Below are 21701 nucleotides of genomic sequence, written 5' to 3'. Positions count from 1 at the left end.
CGTTAGAGAAGACTATTTTCATAAAAGGAAAAATACCTAGAAGTGTATTTGGGGTAGCCCACAGATCTGAAGCATCATTCATTTATTGCATGCCACCCGCCCCCTCCCTATCTGTTAGGCCTAAAGATGCGACATTTTGCATAAAAAGTGAGATACATCCTTATAATTTTGTGGGTCTGTTAATATTTAGTACAAGTAAAAATTATATAATCAAAGTAAGAGATGTTTGAATAACAGCTGCATACTGGTACTTCATTTGTAGGTGCTAGCAAGAGCACATGGCAAAGGCCACATTGTAAAAGGTGTAAAGAGTGGTGAAAATTTATGCTGAACACACACACACTGTTATGCTTCTTGTAAATTTTTTTGTATTTTATGAACATAGGACTAACATTAGATGAAAGGCATTTTCATGTATTTAGACAAGAAATTTGAGTTAATATCTCTCACCCCTTTCCTGTATACTTCTGCTGCTTGGGGCATTCCAGTCAGACTTTAAATTTTGCCCAATGCCTTCAGGTTAAGTGTCCTGCAATTTACAAATAAAAATACTGTTTTTGGAAGTGATTTCCACAATAGAAAAATTATGTTGAAATGTCCATTTCAGTGTTCTGGATGTATTGGTTTGGCACAGTTGGTTCAATTAAATGTTTAATTTACTCTACTTGAAATGAGTACATATAAATGTGATATTTCAGTTATGAATTTCTAATTAAATATGAAATTAGTGGTTTTATGCCTATTCTGAGTTATGTTGCTTGTTATAAATAATGATAATCACTTTTTCCAGGTTCAGCTTTCGATGTCTGCTGATGTTCCTTTAGTTGTGGAGTATAAAATAACAGATATGGGCTACATCCGTTACTATCTGGCACCTAAGATTGAGGATGACGAGAATAATTAATACGTACTTGAAGGCCATGTTAAGTTTTTGTGTCTGTTTTAAAGTAACTCAGGAAAAGTCTTTTATGAAGTTTTTATGATCATGTTTGCCTGTGTATTATAGCTGCTTATGTGTGGAAGGAAACGTGAATAGCAGTTTTAGTACAGCTGGATTTAATAATATTCAAAGATAATTATTTTAAAGAATTTTTCAACTGTGAATCTCACGGTAATGTACTGGTATTACATATTTCACCCTTTGTGAAGTAATAAACTTTGTAACTTATGTAGCTGGCTTTTCTACAGTCAAATAAATTTTTATACGAAACATTTTCTAGTATCTATTTGTCAACACTTAAAGACAGGATGTCATAAACTTAAATAGTTGATTTGGTATTTTAAATACATTTTATATCTACATTCAAATATAATATAAACAATATTGTGAAATCTTGAAGGAATGAACTTGCTTTATTATTTATTCACTGGTGTTCTAAGTTAAGCAATAGAGGGTACTTCACAAATCACAAAGTATGCAACTATTTTTAAAAAACTGAAATCAAAATGGACAAAAGACCATACACAAATTCAGAATGACCAAACCATTTAAACAAACTTCACTACTGTGTACAGTTTACAGTAACGTAAGAGTGTCAGAACATGTTAAAATCTTGTTGTAAAACTTTGTTTTTGCTTGGATTCAGGTATCCTGAACTTTATTCACTGTCTGTTGACTGATTAAATGGCAACTTACCAGTTGTAAATATAACACTTTGATACAAAGGAATGTTCAATGTGGAAACACATTTCACTACATAGGAAGAAATACTTATTTTTATAACCCAAATCATTGGATAATATTGGAATCTGCATTATGGTACTTTATCAATATCAGAAACCTTTTAACAAGATATGATGTTTAGGACCAATTATTTCATTTCAGAAACAGTGCAATACAGCACTATAACAACTACTCGTTTTAAAATGTTTCTTATGAAAGATTTGCATGCAAAACATTTCTATTTTCCATTCACATTTGTATTTTGAGATAACAATACAAATAATGCTGCAAGAAGGTGTTACATAAAATTTTATATAGTCATTGCCTTTCAGGGATATGTTGCTAAAGATTTGTCATTTAATCATTGGTATACTACTTAGATTACTCATAAGTACACAGCAAATGATTTGATATGTTTCTTTAGTCCATAGCAGATGGGCTGACAATTTGATCATGCAATGTTCGTAGGTGCCGTAATAGGTTGCTTTTAACATTGAACCCTTTAGTGCACACAGCACACACATAAGGTTTTTCACCTGTGTGGGTGCGTTTGTGGATTACCATTGATGCACGTGATGGGAAAGTTTTGGCACAAACTGGGCAGCGCTTCCGATCACCTGGAAAAAAGAAGCCTTGTTTTAAGATTTAATATGAATAAAGCAAGTTCAGTACTTAATATGTGTCCCTGATTATTATATGTAATGTTGTAAGCATATTAAATATATCATGATGTGCCCAAATCATTGCCACGAGAAACCATTTCAAATGCCAATTACATATGTAACCGATATCATTCATGCCTCATAAGATGTTTCATGGTGTGCACTGCTCATACCATTTCTGTTCTATGAAAGTGATGGTATGTAGTTAATCAACACTGATCTCTGAATTTTATGTCAAAGTTTACATAGCACCTGTAATGAAATTTATCACTAGGCCAGATAAGTTGGCCAGTTAGTTAAAAGTGCTATCTGTGGCTGGGGGCAAGTTGTTGTTCCCAACAGTTCTTACCACCAACAAACGTATGGAAGCATATTTTTGGACCTACATACTGATTAATAAGGTACCTGCCAACCAAAGAAACTAACATCTGAACAAAAAGCACCAGAAAAATAGCAAAAGAAAACAATGGCTTTAATTCCACAGTTAGCCAACAAAATTTATGCTAAAAGATTACGACAATGAAAAAAAAAGACAACTTAGCCTCCCAAAACCACATTATAATCAAACAGCTCAGTTGTCGTACTACACTGGGGGAAATGTTATGATAAAATCAAACTTGCATTTCAAATAATCAATCTGAGAATAAGCTTCAGAACGCACTACACAGTATGGTCATGAATTTGTTGTTCACTAGAACAGTTCTTTAAACTTACCCATTTAGGTAGTTTTGAAGTTAAAATAACTGTGAGAAAATACACATAGGAAAAAAAGGAAGAAATTTCAAAACAGTTCAGAAAATATCTTACTCTCACTGGCACAAACCTACCTTCATGTAGCTCACATCTGAAAAAACAAAAACAAGCATCCAGTAACTTGACACAATGGCTGTCAATTGCAACCACCTCTGAAAATGTTTTGCTAAATATTTTGGAAGAAAAAGAAACTGTCACATCTGACAAAACATCCTGCCATTATTTTGAACACTGACTTAAAAAACCAAAAATTTCACTAACATTCTCCTAAACCTCTAGTGCTGAAATATGGTCCTTCGTTAGCAATTTAACACAGATAATGCAATTTAAAAATGTAATTAGATTTAGAATGTGATGAAACTATCAAAAGAAGACAAATGCATGGCTAAAATGGAATAAAGACAAGAATGTGGAAAACAGGAAAAGATTCTTTGAAATGAGAAAATAAACTTCTAAACTGACTGGGAACACTAAGTAAATTATTATAAAAATCAAGACTACGCCTTCAAACTGAGCATACTAGAAATTTCTATGAGAATTTGGGAAGAAACTTAAGTAAATATTTTCTGCCAAACCTTCACTTTAATACCCAAAATGAGAACACAGCGCATGACCAAGAAAACTGTGACTTTGGAGAAAATAATTTCAAATTTTAGTAATTTATGACTGTCTGGAAACAAGGTTAAGTTCACACTAGAATGCACTCAGTACCATGACACCCATCTTCCGATAAAAGGAGAAATCTAATAACTCAAAAGCGAAAAAGCACCTTGGGAGGATTCCATAACTGCAGAACTTAGGAAATACTCAAATAACAAATTTCTGGGCTAACTAACCTGTATCATCCAAATTATTTGACTAACAGAAAAGTAGAAAAGTAGCTTGGAGACTGGAAGACAGCCGTAATCCACCCACTGCCCAAAGCACATGACAAAATTTATTGAACAATTATAGAGGCATTTCTCTCCTACCAACTGCCAACAAAATCTTTATCGATTATGGCAAAACAACTCGACCCTCAAATTTGTGAAAATCAAAGTGGTTTTATCAAGACTAGATCATGTTCAGAACAGATTCTCAACATAGTCAATAATAATGTATCTGAAAAGATGATCTAAAACTTTTTGTTGACTTCTGGAAACCTTAATGACTCTGTCTGTAGGACGTCTGTCTGGAATTCCCTACAAACTAGACTCAGTGTTGTTTTAATTAAAGCTGTGATTTCACTAACAAACACTAATTCTAAAGTGAAAATTCTCGAAATTTTCATATCAAAACTAGTCAGACTAGGTGATAGTCTCTTCCTCATACTCCCTTAACTGTTTTCAAACAGCCTTTACTACGCATACGTGAAGGTAAAGTACTTGGCAATGTCATATATGACAAAACTCAAAATAATATCACAAAATGTCCAATACATTACCAACAAAATTCAACAAATTGACGAATTTCTTATTGGAAGTAGATTTCATATTTTTCTTGTGAATGGATTAGGGTGCAAAAGTGAAGAAATTTGTAGCATTAATCTAAGTAATTATGAAACTGTCAGTGTGTATTGTATGAAGCAATGTCGTGGTGGTGGTGGTGGTGGTGGTGGTATTTATGTCAAAAATACTGTCCAGTGCAAAAAAACTGACTGGTAGATAAATTTGCATGTGAGATGGTTTCTGAAATACACTCCTGGAAATGGAAAAAAGAACACATTGACACCGGTGTGTCAGACCCACCATACTTGCTCCGGACACTGCGAGAGGGCTGTACAAGCAATGATCACACGCACGGCACAGCGGACACACCAGGAACCGCGGTGTTGGCCGTTGAATGGCACTAGCTGCGCAGCATTTGTGCACCGCCGCCGTCAGTGTCGGCCAGTTTGCCGTGGCATACGGAGCTCCATCGCAGTCTTTAACACTGGTAGCATGCCGCGACAGCGTGGACGTGAACCGTATGTGCAGTTGACGGACTTTGAGCGAGGGCGTATAGTGGGCATGCGGGAGGCTGGGTGGACGTACCGCCGAATTGCTCAACATGTGGGGCGTGACGTCTCCACAGTACATCGATGTTGTCGCCAGTGGTCGGCGGAAGGTGCACGTGCCCGTCGACCTGGAACCGGACCGCAGCGACGCACGGATGCACGCCAAGACCGTAGGGGACCGCACCGCCACTTCCCAGCAAATTAGGGACACTGTTGCTCCTGGGGTATCGGCGAGGACCATTCGCAACCGTCTCCATGAAGCTGGGCTACGGTCCCGCACACCGTTAGGCCGTCTTCCGCTCACGCCCCAACATCGTGCAGCCCGTCTCCAGTGGTGTCGCGACAGGCGTGAATGGAGGGATGAATGGAGACGTGTCGTCTTCAGCGATGAGTCGCTTCTGCCTTGGTGCCAATGATGGTCGTATGCGTGTTTGGCGCCGTGCAGGTGAGCGCCACAATCAGGACTGCATACGACCGAGGCACACAGGGCCAACACCCGGCATCATGGTGTGGGGAGCGATCTCCTACACTGGCCGTACACCACTGGTGATCGTCGAGGGGACACTGAATAGTGCACGGTACATCCAAACCGTCATCGAACCCATCGTTCTACCATTCCTAGACCGGCAAGGGAACTTGCTGTTCCAACAGGACAATGCACGTCCGCATGTATCCCGTGCCACCCAACGTGCTCTAGAAGGTGTAAGTCAACTACCCTGGCCAGCAAGATCTCCAGATCTGTCCCCCATTGAGCATGTTTGGGACTGGATGAAGCGTCGTCTCACGCGGTCTGCACGTCCAGCACGAACGCTGGTCCAACTGAGGCGCCAGGTGGAAATGGCATGGCAAGCCGTTCCACAGGACTACATCCAGCATCTCTACGATCGTCTCCATGGGAGAATAGCAGCCTGCATTGCTGCGAAAGGTGGATATACACTGTACTAGTGCCGACATTGTGCATGCTCTGTTGCCTGTGTCTATGTGCCTGTGGTTCTGTCAGTGTGATCATGTGATGTATCTGACCCCAGGAATGTGTCAATAAAGTTTCCCCTTCCTGGGACAATGAATTCACGGTGTTCTTATTTCAATTTCCAGGAGTGTAGCTTAAATAAGAATAAAGCTCGGAATTAGCAGTTTAGTATAGATCCCCTAACAGTAAAATGGAAGAATTCTTTTGTCATTTGCAGGAACTAGTTGATAAATTTTCAACTTGTAAAACACAGACTATAATACTAGGTGATGTGAACATTAACTTCTTAACTAATAGCATAAATTATCTTAGATATATTGATATGTTACAGTCCTATAATTACACCCATGTGAATTTAACACCAACAAGAATAACATATGACTCTCAGACATGTAATGATCACGTTATTACAAACTTAAGCAAGGGAGACGTTGAGTTAGAACTATTAAGAACCACATTTCAGATGATAGTGCATTATTCCCAGAGCTCCATACAGACAAAGAAATAGTTCTCATACATTAAAGGAAACCCTGGCACACACAAACTGGAATCAGGTGTGCCTATATGAAACAGAAGATATTAATGGAAACTGGGACAAATTAAAAAAAAAAAAAAAAAAAAAAATATATATATATATATTAACCCATAATCAAGCATGCTCAGTAGTAAAAAAAAAAAAAAAAAAAAAAAAAAAAAAAAAACTAAGGAAAACTGTCAGTTCCAAGAATCTTAAACTTCCCCCTAATGTGATAAAATTAAAGGAAGATATGAAGGACTTGGATATTCTTTTTAGAGACACCAAACTGCAGTACTTCCAATCTAAATACAAAGCCAGTATAAAACTACAGGGAAGCACTTATGACATTAAAAGCACAGATGAGGCAATCCAGCAACATTAGCAAAACAGCGTGGAATATAGTAAGCGAAAGCAGGGGAAGTGACAATGCAGTGTACAATAATACAAAAATAAAAGGCAATGGAAACATTGCTGAGTGACCCAAAGGATGTATGTAAGAGATTCATAGACCAATTTGGTAAGATGAGTAGGGAGGATGTGATTGACCCACCACAGGTGCTAAATCTCAGTAATTCATTCTTCCTGAGGTGTGTTACAGAATTGGAAGTCCTGAAAACCATTTCAAACTTAAAAGCAAATACATCTGGTGGCTGGGATGACATCTCAGCCAAATTTCTGAGACAATGCAGTGATCTACATCTACATGAATACCTTGGCAGAGGGTTCATCAAACCACCTTACAATAATTCTCTATTATTCCAATCTCGTACAACACGCAGAAAAAACAAACATGTATCTGTCCGTGCGAGCTCTATTTCCCTTATTTTATTATTATGATCGTTTTTTCCCTATGCAGGCTGGTGTCAACAAAATATTTTTGCATTCGGAGTAGAAAGTTGTTGATTGAAATTTTGTGAGAATATTCCGCTGCAGTGAAAACTGGCTTCGTTTTAATGATGTCCACTCCAAATCCTGTATCATTTCAGTGACATTCTCTCCCCTATTTCGCGATAATACAAAATGCGCCCTTCCTTGAACTTTCTCGATGTACTCCCATCAGTCCTATACGGTAAGGATCCCACACTGCGCAGCAGTATTCTAAAAGAGGATGGACAGGTGTAGTGTAAGCAATCTCTTTAGTAGATCTGTTACATTTTCCAAGTGTCCTGCCAAAAAAACACAGTCTTTGGTCAGCCACCCCCATAATATTTCCTATGTGTCCCTGAACTGTAATTCCAATGGATTTAGATGAATTTATGGTCTTTTGATATGTCGGATTTTTTGTCTAATCGAAGTTTAATGGATTCTTTTTGGCACTCATGTGGATGATCTCATATTTATTGTTTTTTAGGGTCAATTGCCAATTTTTGCATCATACAGATATCTTTTCTAAATTGTTTTGCAATTTGTGTTGATCTTCTGATGACTTTACTAGTCAATAAGCAACAACAGCATCAGTAAACAACCTAAGATGGCTGCTCAGATAGTCTCCTAAATTTTTTATATAGATAAGGAACAGCGATGGGTCTATAACACTACCTTGGGGGTCACCAGAAATCACTACTGTTTTACTCGTCGACTTTCCGTCAATTACCACGAACTGTGACCTCTCCGACAGGAAATCGTGAATCCAGTCGCATAACTGAGACGATATTCCATAAGCAAGCAATTTCAGTACAAGCCTCTTGTATGGTACAATGTCAAAAGCCTTCTGGAAATCTAGAAATGTTTTCTAAAGCCTTGTTGACTGTGTGAGTATACCATTATCTTCAATAGACAATTCTGTTTGAGGTAATGCGTAATATTTGAATACAGTATATGTTCCAAAATCCTGCTGCATATCAATGTTAACGATATGGGCCCTTAACTTAGTGGATTATTCTTACTACCTTTCTTGAATACTGGTGTGACCTATGCAACTTTCCAGTCATCGGGAACAAATCTTTTGTCGAACGAACGGTTGTATATGATTGTTAAGTATGGAACTATTGTATCAGCATACTCTGAAAGGAATCTAACTAGTATACAGTCTGGACCAGAAGACTTGCTTTTTTTAAGTGATTTAAGATGCTTCACTACTTCAACAATATCTATTTCTACATTACTCATGTTTGCAGCTCTTCTTGATTCAAATTCTGGAATATTTTCTTCATCTTTGGTGAAGGAATTTCGGATAGCTGTGTTTAGTAACTCTGCTTTGGCAGCGCTGTCATTGATAGTATTTCCATTGCTATCGCACAGAAAAGTCATTTATTGTGTCTTGCCACTAGCATACATCACATCCGACGCGAATCTCTTTGGATTTTCTGCCAGGTTTCAAGACAAAGTTTCATTGTAGAAACTATTATAAGCATCTTGCATTGGCTCAATAAAGCCATTACAACATTTAATAAACATCTCTTTCAGTTATGGGTCATTTCCTAACTTTTTAAAAGTCACTGAAATAAGAGATTGGTTCATAAAAAGGGAATAGCTACTGGTATACAAAATTAGACGCCTAATTCATTAACATCAGTATTTAGTAAGTTGTTGGTCAGACTACTTCTTGATCAACTTAAATAATTTTTCTGCTAGTACAATCTACGAAAAACCCTCTCAGCAGGGTTTCAGGAAGGGTAGATCTACAGTAACAGCGCCAGCAATATTTTTTCAAGTGGTATTGGATAAACTCAACCTATCCAAGGTCTTTGACTCTGTAAATTATTCCATTCTTCTATATAAATTAGAAACTTATGGAGTCAGAGGAGTGCCATCAGATTTGTTAAGATCCTACCTTGTTGACAGGAGACAATGTGTTAAGCTGTATCATACAACTGGTGGACATCCATAAACAGTAAAATCATCTTATAAAATTCTTAACTGTGGAGTCCCTCAGGGATGCATTATCAGGTTTCTTTCTGTTTGTTGCATACATCAATGATATAATAAATCCACAAAATGCAAACCTAATAAATTATGTCGATGGTACCTCCATCATAAGCTGGGGCTATACAAAACAGGTAGCAGTGGAAAATAATGCAGAGAACATTAGCCTCACCGTACAATATCTGACCAAAAAAAAATTGGCACTAAATAAGGACTAGACAATTCTGATGGTGTTTCTGCTAAATTATAAATCAAAAGAAGTGGGCACTGAACCGGAGTTATCAGTTGAAACAATTGTCAATATAAATTCCTGGATATTATAGTAGATGAACATCTTACATGGAAGGAGCACATCAGTAATATGCATTAAAAACTCTCCTGTTACAGCTATCTGCTAAAATGCCTTTCTAGCAGAACAGAGCCACCTGTCTTGAGACACACCTATTTTGGACTCATACACTCCCATCTACAATATGGTATTGAGACTTGTGTCATGGCATCAATGGTATACATGGATAGGGCTTTCAGAGCCCAGAAAAGAGCAGTTAGGATAATAGCTAACATTAGTAAACGTTAGTCCTATAGAGAATACCTCATTACGTATAACAGACTAAGAGTGTATTCATCGTATGTTATCAGGACTATACTGTTTATAAAAGAAAATTTGGAGCATGGCATAATCAACAGTGAGATCCATAATTATAATACAAAGAAAAAGAGAGGATTGCCACTTAAAGTTAGTAATAACAGAGCAACATATCATAGTACATTTTCTGCTGGAAGACTTTTTATAACAGGATGCCAAGTAATATAAAACTGTTAAATGAAGACATTCAAGACAAAATTAAAACAACTGTTAATTGATAAATGTTTGTAGTCCATCAAGGATTTTTAAAATGTTTGTAGTCCATCAAGGATTTTTAATGTTGTGCATAATTTATCTTTATTTCTAAGCTCTTATTAATGTCCATGTTCATAAGCAGACTATGTCCACGACTGTAAAAGTTATTATGGACTGGAAATCACAGAAAGGAAAATTTTGGGTCCAGGAAAAAGTAGACCAATCCAGAAGATGTCATAATAAAGAACTTTACACACTGAAAAAAATTGCAGACATGATTAGAAAAATAAAAATAGCTTTCTACGGACACGTGCAAAGGATGAATCCCAACAGAGTGACAGATAGACTATTCACTTACTTTGGTAAATTAAAAATTGATAACACATGATGCAAGGAAGTTGGAAGGAACATGGACGAACTTCGATTACTCCAAGAGATATTTAGCTTTGACTACCACTCAGAAATAAGTTAGATTTTCACGACAAACCCAAGAAGAAGACTGGAGCCATTTGATCAGAAACAAGAAGAGAGAAATGTGGGGGAAAAACAAAGGAGAACCAGCTGAAAAAACTGTAGACCACAGCGGCTCATTTGTAAAAGAAGAGGATGAGGAGAAGAGGAAACAAACAACTCAGTCATATCTTTCGATGTTAAGCACATCACCACTGACAAGTACATAAGATCCATAATTGATATGCTAATTAAAACTCATAGTTAGATAATTATATGACTGCTACTGGCAAATGTCTCTGGCATGTGCTAAATAAAAGGCAAGTTAAAATATATAAAAAAGCAGCAGTCACATAAGTAATATGAAACACTATACACTACAGATAAATGTATTTTGAAAGATATTTTGTCTTCTGCAATGCAGATGCCACTAACAATGGACATGCACCTGATATTTTTCCAGCAATAAATAAATAAAATTAATATCTAACAATGGAATGTCCAGATTGGAAAATCAATAAAAAGAAAATGACAGATTGCTACTCACTGTAAAGATGACATGTTGAGTTGTAGACAGGCACTACGAAATGACTGTTACACACTAAGCCTTCAGCCAAAGCTTTCCTCAGAAAAGAAAGGAAGGAACACACATATTCAACCAAGCAGGCATACCTGAGGCTATCTACATTCCCTCTGACTGGACTGGCAGTGTTAAGACAGACAGTTCGGCTAGAGCGGCTGGAGGTAGTAGACATGTTCACGAGATATGCCTGCTTGTGTTTTGTGTGTGTTTTCCTTTCTTTTCTGGAGAAGGCTTTTGCTGAAACCTAAGTGTTTAACAGTATTTTTGTTGTGCCTGCCCACAATGCAGCGTTTCATCTTTATGATGAGTAGCAATGTATCCTTTTCATAACCGTTAAAAGTAATCTGTATTGGGCAGCATATGCAAATGAATATGACTAATTTTCAAAAGTTGTACAGAACTGGAGAAGAAAAATTTCATATTTTGAATGGCAATGTTAGACAGTTTGAATCTGCCTCAAGACCAACACATATAAATCCTGTACTGTTGTCAGTCACATTTTGTATCTAATGCTTTAATTGCAATGTAGTCTACAGTAACCATAAATATTCTGAATGGTAACTCTGGCATTTGATAGATTAAAGTTGAGTAGAGAGTTGTCATGCAGACAATTTGTATAAGTCATCAGAGTTCAAATTCCCCCAAGGAATGCAGTTTGTAAAGCATGGCAGTCATGATGATGATTGAAAAAGAACACACTTCGTACACTGTGATGGCAGTGTGGACACTTGAAATTACTTGAACTGAGCTCAAAGATAATCTACTTTTAGTTCTGCCATGTGTTCAATGGTCCAATTGTCAGTAGTCAGACAAAAGTCCACAAATTATCTCAACATTTTCATCTGTCTGGGCGGCTGACTAACATCTGGAACAATGTTCTGTCCTCAAGTGACATACACCATTTGAAGCAAGAAAACCATTTGTACATTCTAATTTTTCCTATAACTTAATATTTGTAAACTGTTTTCAACATCCTGTTTCTGTGACATTTTTTCCTGAGCAGGAAACACAATTTCTCAACTGCGGGGAAAAAAACAACAAGTGTGAGGGAGAGACAACACCAGATGTCTTCCCCTTTATACGTCTGGGACACATGCAGCCTCAGAAACAACTTCAGGCAGAGGTCACAAAGAACACTATTTTGTAAGATGACACCTGGCACCTTCAAGATGATCCCTTTGCAATTCTTTTAGTTTCAGTTTTCACAAGGTATTGTAATTGCCTAATAAAATCTTACCATATGTGTATGACCCAGTGAATATGACCATATATGATATGTGACCCGTATAACGTGTGAATAAAACTCATTTGTGTGACACCATTGCTTCAGGGTGCTCATTTTCCATTTGCATATTTTAGAATTTGGTCTCCCAGTGTGTCTAACCTCAATAGGGATTACATTAAACAGAGAATGACGATTCCATTTTTCTTGTTTGTGGAGACACACATTCCTCACTCCACAGTGATTGTTACAATACGTATACAAGGACAGGAGTTTCCTCTGTCTGTCCCCTGCTCTTCAAAAGTGACAAAGTCAAAAAAGCCTCTGTAATCTTGTACTTCTGAAGAAATAAAACATATTTTGGCCTGCTTTACACCATTTGCGAATGTGTACACTTAACTAGTGTTTTAGTGCACTTCCATCATGACAGTTGTTTGCAATGAAGTACCATGTTAGCTATGAGTCATTATGATGAAATCATCCACACACCAATATCAAACTATGGGCACTTGAAAATTGAAAATATAACATACCTGTGAATCTGTGGCCATCTCGGATATTAGTGGCACACCTGTTGGTAGCAGCGAGCTGCTCATCTGTGTGCTCCTCCTGGATGTGTCGCACCCATACACCTGGAGTGTCAAACACTTGCTCACAAAGCTCACATTTCAATGGTGGAAATTCAGGACCATCTTCATTGCCCTGTGTGTCGTATTCACCATATTACAGTTGTTTTACATTAGTTTTGTCATTCTTTTTGCCAAAAACTCTTAATATGAGGGACATTTCATAAATAATGCACTCTATTTTTTTTACTTACATGTTTATTTCTTTCCAAAAACTGTCTACAGCCCTTCAATATGGCCTCGCTGCTTCTCTATGACTGAATCTCAATGTCTTGGAGGCTCTATTATTCCATCCAGGACACCCCTGCTGCTCATCTGTTGAATGGTTCAGGTGATGGTGGTAGAAAGCTCTTCCTGAGAAAGATAATGATGTCTGGGCATAGGTTTTTCTCAACTTCGGAAACAAACTGAAGTCTCGTGGACTCATGTCTGGGCTGTAGCGAGGATGCAGCAACACTTCCAATCCGTATTTGTGCAGTTTTTGGGCTACAACATTGCCAATATGTGAGCGAGCATTGTCGTGGAGAATGAGTGGCCCAGCCTTGAGAGCAACTGAGCAAAAATCATCATTTGCTTGATCTTTGAGCACGGTGAATTTTTTTTCGATGTGGATAATCTGAAGCCCTCTACTCATTGGACTGTGATTTCAACCCTGGTTGAAAGGGTCTAATCCATTTTTCATCAATAGTGACAATTTGACACAAGAATCCTTGAGCTTCACAGTTGAATCATTGTTTGAGCAACATTGCAATGTCCATGCGTTTCTGTTTCTCTTCAGCAGCCAAACATTGAGGGACCCATCTCGCAGAATTTTATCTCTTGAAATCATCTGTCAGAAAACGGAATACCGATGTTGGGGGAATTACATGGGTTCAGAGAGTTCCTCATAAGTTGCACTGTGATCTTCTTCCAGAGCATCTGCCTGAAGTTTCACAATTAGTTTATCTGTTGTCTTTTTGACCTTCCAGGTCTTGGATTATCATCAATGCTCATATGACCACCATAAAAACCAATAACCCAACGTGAAAATGTACTACAGCCCTGCGTAAATTCACCACAAACTTCACTTAACACACTGTGGATTTCTGCTGTGTAAAGTTTCAGTCTTGATGTATGACTTCTGGTCTTTAACACTCAACAGTACATGAGACCCCTGCAGGGTCCATTTCTACCTCTCGCCTATTTTACATAGGAGTACACAGTGAAAATACAAAAACATGTGCTTCCTCCTCAAGCTCCCAACTACACCTCGTAATTTTTGTTGTTGCTGCATCAAACGGTCCACCGTAATACCATCTTGTGCATTATTTATGAAATGTCTCTCATACTTTATTGACCATATTCAGAACAAGTTATACCATCACTTAATTTGTAAAGATTATATGGCTTAGTATTTCAACAAAATTATTACTGTCATTTGTTACATGGGAAAAAAAGGTGATTAAATAACGAGCATTACACATCAAAATATTATCCTTCTTCCTCTAGTGCTTCAGTATACCGAAGAAAAAAATATATAAATAATGAAAATAGCTCTCACCAATTTTATTGTAATATGTCACAACTAGCTATATGACTGGTGTAGTTTACCCCATATTTCTGTATGGCAATTACATTAACACCTACAAAGCTTGGATAAGTCTGGAAAAGCTACACTTCTTAAATAAGAGTTTAAAGATTTGTCCTTGTTGTAGATGATTCTCGTGGAATATTCAGTTTGAGGCAATACAATTACATAAAATCAAATTAACAAAGAACTGTGCAATTACAATTTAGTGAAAATGTCCTACAAGAAGGCCAGTAAATTTGGCATCATATATGAAATGTACACAATGGTTAATGAAAACATTATGACTCCACATATATTGTGCAAAGAAACACATGCTGTTTACATGGTGACCTGTAACACAATTTTTAAAGGTGTCAAAAATATACATAGCTACATCCATACTCTGCAAACCACCGTGAAGTTCATGGCAGAGGGTATGTCCCATTGTACCAATTATTAGGGGTTCTTCCTACTCCATTCACACACAGAGTGTGGGAAGAATGATTGTTTGAATGCCTCTGTGTGTGCTGTAATTATTCTAATCTTGCCATCACGATCTCTATGTCAGTGATACACAGTGGGTTGTAGTATATTCACAGAGCCATCATTTAAAGCCGGTTCTTGAAACTTTGTTAGTAGACATCTCAGGGAAATTTAACCTATCTTCAAGAGTCTGCAAGTTCAGTTTCTTCAGCATCTGGGTGACACTCTCCCATGGGTCAAACAAACCTGTGACCATTTGTTCTGCCTTTCTCTGTATACATTCAATATTTGCTAATAGTACTATTTGGTATACACTTGAGCAATACACTAGAATGGGTTGCATGAGTGATTTGCAAATAATCTTTGTAGACTAATTGCCCTTCCCCAGTATTCTAACAATAAGCCAAAGTCTACCATCTGCTTTTCCCATGACAGCCTATGTGATAATTCCATTTCATATCCCTACAAAGCATTACTCCAAGGTATTTGTACAAGATGGCTGATTCCAACTGTAACTCATTGATATTACAGTCATACAATACTATATTTTTTGTTTTGTGAAGTGCACAGTTTTCCATTTCTGAACATTTAAAGGAAATTGCCAATCTTTGCACCACTTTGAAATCTTATCGAGAGCTGACTGAATATTTATACAGCTTCTTTCAGAGAGTACTTCATTACAGATAACTGCACCACCCGCAAAAAGTCTGAGGCTACTATTAATTTTACCCACAAGGTCATTAGTATACAACATGAACAGCAAGCATCCCAACATATTTCCGGGGCACACCCGAAGTTACTTCTACATCTGATGATTACTCTCTATCTGTGTGCATCTACATCCATACTCTGCAAACCACCATGCAGTGCCTGGCAGAGGGTACATCCCACTATCAGTTATCAGGGTTTCTTCCAGTTCCATTCTGTATGGAGTGCATATGTCAGGGTGAAATATCATTATATTTTCTTTTATTTAAAAACACTGAGGTTCGACAAATCACCTGACAGATGAATCATTGGGAATATGTCTCATTCCTTCACTTAGTTGGGTTATGGTTAAGATCAGGGATTAGAAAGCCCAAACTGCACCAACCACAACTTCAGCCACAGTACACAAGGCCATTTTACTTCTTTTTCCTCAAAGATATGAGATTAAATAAATAGAAAAAGAACAAAGTAAACTATCACTGGTAGGTTGTCAAAAGACAGTACAACAAAACTCCAAAACTGTAAAACAACAACAAATACTTCCATTTATTGGCAGTGTCATGCTGAGAAGTTTAAAAACTTAAGACCAGTCAGCAGTATGATAAATGTCAAATGAAAAGAAATCACTGTCTTGGATCCAAAAGTTATTTATATACAAGTGCCATCTGTGCCTAATATTGTGTGTAAGGTCATAAACATGCAATTATAACAAAGTTAGAAACCGAAGAAAAGAAAAATATTCACACTTGTTCACTCCTTTTGCCCTAAATTATGTTGTAATTTTCCTGGCATATAATTTTAAATAGAATATTACTTGATTTTTCACTGTATGCTACAGTTCTCAACTGCTTCTAAATGCCAGTGAAGTACAGTTATTACCATTTCTTGCTTTTCATTAATTCTTATTTGCTTCTCTGTCTAAAATCTCTTAAGTTTCCTCATCCTATTCTGTTTTTCCCCTTCCTTTTCCAGAACTTCTCAACCCATTTAAATCTGCCTGCCACCCCTTCTAACTTCAGACTGTATCTACCTCTCAGATAACTTCAAACAATGGAAAATCCAGGATGGAATGTAACAATATGAGAGAAGGAAAGTTGCTACTCACCATATAGCGGAGGTGCTGAGTCGCGATAGGCACAATAAAAAGATTCACACAATCATAGCTTTCGGCCATTAAGGCCTTTGTTAGTAGTGAACACACATACACACACGCACACACACACTCACGCAAGCCATTAAGGCCTTTGTCGTAGTAGACACACATACACACACACACACACACACACACACTCACGCAAGCGCAACTTGCACACACATCTGCAGTCTCAGAGAGCTGAAACTAAACTGTGAGCGGCAGCACCAGTGCATGATGGGAGTGGCGAATGGGTGGGGGTAAGGAGGAGGCTGGGGTGGGGAGGGGGAGGGATAGTATGGTGGGAGTGGCGGACAGTGAAGTGTTGCAGTTTAGACGGAGGGCAGGAGAGAAGGTGCGGAGGGGGGAGAGGGTAAGTAGCGGAAAGGAGAGAAATAAAAATAAAAATAAATTAAAAGAGTGGGTGTGGCGGTGAAATGACGGCTGTGCTGTGCTGGAATGGGAACAGTGAGGGGGCTGGATGGGTGAGGACAGTGACTAACGAAGGTTGAGGCCAGGAGGGTTACGGGAACATAGGATGTATTGCAGGGAAAGTTCCCACCTGCACAATTCAGAAAAGCTGGTGTTGGTGGGAAGGATCCATACGGCACAGGCTGTGAAGCAGTCATTGAGATGAGGAGTATCATGTTTGGCAGCGTGTTCAGCTACAGGTGGCCACAGTTTGTCATTGGCCGTTCATGTGGACAGACAGCTTGTTGGTTGTCATTCCTACATAGAATGCAGCACAGTGGTTGCAGCTGAGCTTGTAAATCACATGACTGGTTTCACAGGTAGCCCTGCCTTTGATGGGATAGGTCTTGCACATAGGTCTATTACAGGGGTATGAGCCATGAGGTAAGGGATTGGGAGCAGGGGTTGTGTAAAGATGGAAGAATTAAATACCCTGAATCAGTCAACTACAGAGGGGTTAGTCCTGTTAAGAAACCGTGGTCAGTGAAGCCGAGTCATAAGCTCTATGCATCAAGAAAGCACAGAGAAATTACTAAAGCTATGGATGAATACACTACAGCAAAACTGACCACACTCTTCAAAGTAGAAATTGCATCTTCAATAGAAAATGAACCAAAGCACTCATGCATCTCTTGTCAGGAATTTTTCACAAATATCAGTTCAGCTGTTGAATATTGTGCATCCTACAGTGAAAAGGTGCAGGTTTTAGCTATTATTCCATAGAACTTTAAAGGGCAAGAAATAAGAAATTTTGTTCGTTCGGCCAACACTTCAGAAGCAGCAGGATAATAGTCAGATTCACAACCTGAGAAGGGGGATGTACGCACCGGTGGACTGCAGAGATTATAGACACCAGTTATGAGTTAAACGAAACTGTAGTGAACTTCATGCTACCACATGGACCAGCTGCTGGATAATGGTTTCCAGCTGAACCACAGCAACAATGTCATCAGTGCTCACTTCCTGTTCAAAATGTTTTGAAGATTGTATGTTCTCCAGTTCCTATTGGTTCAACAGGAAGACATCACCCTATATCAAATGAAGACACTGAAGCAGTGGAACACATTTGTAGTTCATTGACTGGCTAATTTCAGCACAAAACAGAGTCCACAGAAGCTGTATAAATTGAAACCTTTAAGTCTGTGAACCTTTCACATACATTTTGGAACTGTTTGAAATGCTTGGAAATTGACTCTCTTACTCATCTTTCAAAACTAAAATTATGTTAAATAAGGTTAGGTTTTGATTTTTATGAGTGTGTTATGTATTAATGTGGTAATAAAACAGGTTTTATGTATGGCAAAAATTTCCATTGTTTACAAAAGCTGTTCAACATAAAAGTGGAAGTGGGGAATGTTGTACTATATAGTACTACTCAACAGAAAAAAATAAAAAAAATTATGGATTGGCATTTTTGAATATAATTCTTTTCCATAAATTATAAAAAAGTTCAGAACACTATAGTAAAAGAGCTTTGACAGATAAATCCTAATGGAGGATTTCTTCATAATCATAAAGCAATTATATTAAAAAAATATCTAGAACTGTTCCAGAGAACTAGCATTTTCAATTTTGTTTTCCAAAATTCGCATCTTCAAAATGGTATGTGCAGTGTCACCTTGGGAGGGCTGTATCTCGGAGCAGAAATTTTTTTGGAGGAACCAAAAAAATATGTGTTCCTTACTTAGTCCTTAATTTTATGCTAAATTCAATAATATCCGAGACTATGAAGGTAAAATTTTTTCCTAGCCTGCCTGAATTGATGTGGACTATGCCTAAGATTCTTATCAGTTTCTCCACAGTAGGAAACTGCAAATTAATCTGCAAACCATAATCTAAATTTACATTTCTCTTGTGCAGAACATGAGTGCATTCAACAATGACCTTTCACAAGATTGATACCAGTTTGAATTTATTAATAATTTAATTGCAAATAGAGCTTTTGTGCTCTTCATTAGATTCTGCCTCATTATTATTCATACAACTTTTTCTTCCGAAATTAATGTCTCTTGTCTTCAAAATATGAATCTTTACTTTTTAACCCATTAGTATTGCTTACAAGGCTCACCACAACAATTCCTTACGGAAGCAACAAAATCCTGTTGTTATTTAAAGCATTAACACATCAGATAATCAATAGCATCTGAGGCACAAATACATTGTAACTGCAAACAGAAAGTTATTATTATGCTTCACTTTCAGGATAATGCAAATTGCAAAATAAACTCATAACATTCTCATCTGCAGTATTCTGAATCACTACAAGAAAAAGAAAATTAACACTCATAGCCTACTTATTTACCCATTTACAACAATTGACAAAAAGGTTCAGTGCTCAGCTGAAGAAATATGCTGTGTTTCAATTTACTATTATTATGCTAATTTTTAGCTTATGTTTAATTTCTTCAGAACATTGATTATCAAACTGAAAGGCTTGAGTAGTGGTAGTTTTATGACTTTAATTGTTAAATATTACTTGTTAAATTATGCCTGTAATCAAGTAGCAAGTACGAATGAACAATGTCACTTACAAGCAAACAAGTTTTAACCTACACAAAAACTATTTACTGTTACTCTTGTCTCAACAATATATTCATACATTTAAAAATGAGTAAATGAGGTAATTTACTAAATGAAATTGTGGTGCAGTTACCTGTGAAGGTCTTCTATTATAACGTTTCCGTCTACCATCATGCTTTTCATGGAAATTTTCTATATGGCGCACCCAGTCACCTGGAAGACTAAATGTTTCATGGCAAAGATCACATGTGAGGGGTGTATACAAGGCCGAGGGTTCCTGTACATGTACAGCCCTTCCTTCACTATCATGGAAGTCATCTTCCTCCTGTAACATGTACAATTAAAAACTTTAAATTTTGAAATGTGCACTGGATTATATTTATTCTTCAATAACAAAGGCACACACAGGAACTGACTTAAGAGCACTACGAAGTGGACATTTTTCACAACACTTACAGACTTAACTGTCACTTCTGGATGCATATGACTTGCTATTTCTTCTTCCATTGGTTCAGAGAGTTCTGTATCTACCCACTCTATAGGTTCCTGTTTTACTATCAACTGGACAGGATTCAATGGCAAATTATTGGGCGGGTGCTCTGAAGAACTGTCAGTCAGAACGTCTGCTTCGGTAGGACTCTTGCTGCTAACAGCACCAGGAGTTACTACATCTTGCTTTTTCTCTGGATTCTTGTCCTCTTTTCCATTTGAAGCTGTATCTACACTTGCTGTTTCCTTTTCGTTACATACATTCTGGTCAGTTGTAGCAGTCGAGGAGGAATCCTGAAATCTTGAACCTGAGGATGCTTTCCTCTGACACTTCCCTGTCGCCTCAGTCTGTATCTGAAGAGGAAATAATCTCTGTACTGAGGGTTGGACATTACCATTTCTGTCCTGTACCACCTGATTCACTGTATTAGTCCTTTCATGGCACAGTCCCTTTATACCTAAAATATGTGCAGCTCTCAGGATTCCATCCAGCTGTCCATAGCTCACTGTTGCCTCTCCGCTGTACATATACTGAACCAAAATCTTCAAAATACGGTAAGGGATTTCTGAGGGTAAAACAATTACAATGGGGAAATTGACTGTAGGTGGGTACACAGCTTTGAGTAGCTGCTGAAGATACGAACTGCATGCTGATAATACGAACCGGTGCGCCGATATCTGTCGTCCGTCCACTGTTGCTAAACACACGTCGGAAAATAATTCAGACCGCAGCAAAGTGGCTACGGATGAATGAAGATGTGTCCCGTAACTATGCCACTTCAGCTGAAAGTTATCTGCCGCTGCAATAGCCATGGTAATGCTGAAAATAATTTTCATAGCAAGTAACACATTACTAAAGTACAGCGCGCAACAATAATAATATCGAAAGAATGGTAAACAGCGCGATAAGTTACGCTATGTTCCAAGTAGCTGGCGACAGGCAAACGGATGGCAAACAAAGCTAAACAGCGTCCAGCCGGTAACGTAAACAATCTTTTCATTCGCGTCTGTCAACAACAAATATGTAACGTCATTTTTCAACTTACCTTTTTATTTAAACTGTTAGCTGTCGAACCAGCGCCGCCTAATAATGAAAATCGATCACCTACGACCATTATCGATTTTCGGGTAGGATGGCCAATGGTGTTTCAACATTATCCATTGATCGGTATTGGTTCCCGGCTATTGGGACAGCGAAGAGTGCGAATACGTATAGCGTCAA

General features: G+C 37.7%; 2 protein-coding genes across 3 annotated transcripts in view; one reads left to right on the top strand and one right to left on the bottom strand.

Annotated features, from left to right (window-relative positions):
* Positions 1-1212, top strand: part of LOC126100444 (proliferating cell nuclear antigen) — a 40271-nt gene extending 39059 nt beyond the window's left edge. The window contains exon 5 of the mRNA XM_049911051.1: positions 791-1212. Coding sequence (XP_049767008.1) covers positions 791-904 — 114 coding nt within the window. The 3' untranslated portion in view covers positions 905-1212. The remainder of the gene's footprint in view (positions 1-790) is intronic.
* On the bottom strand, positions 957-21663 carry LOC126100443 (zinc finger and BTB domain-containing protein 17-like). 2 transcript variants are annotated; one of them, XM_049911049.1, is made up of 5 exons: positions 21526-21663; positions 20447-21299; positions 20124-20315; positions 13035-13203; positions 957-2280 (listed from the first exon to the last, which is right to left on the bottom strand). In XM_049911049.1, exons 2-5 carry the CDS (start codon positions 21290-21292, stop codon positions 2084-2086), a joined length of 1404 nt encoding a protein of 467 aa, XP_049767006.1. In that variant the 5' UTR covers positions 21293-21299; positions 21526-21663; the 3' UTR covers positions 957-2083. The 2 variants fall into 2 exon arrangements, with proteins under 2 accessions (XP_049767006.1, XP_049767007.1); XM_049911050.1 differs by having other exon boundaries at positions 2076-2280; positions 13035-13133.
* Positions 21664-21701: the final 38 nt, after the last annotated feature.

This window comes from Schistocerca cancellata, chromosome 9, assembly GCF_023864275.1.
Source record: "Schistocerca cancellata isolate TAMUIC-IGC-003103 chromosome 9, iqSchCanc2.1, whole genome shotgun sequence".
NCBI classification, from domain to species: Eukaryota; Metazoa; Arthropoda; class Insecta; order Orthoptera; family Acrididae; genus Schistocerca; species Schistocerca cancellata.
The sequence above is the reverse complement of the archived record's forward strand: the minus strand, read 5'-3'. Positions and strand labels throughout refer to the sequence as shown.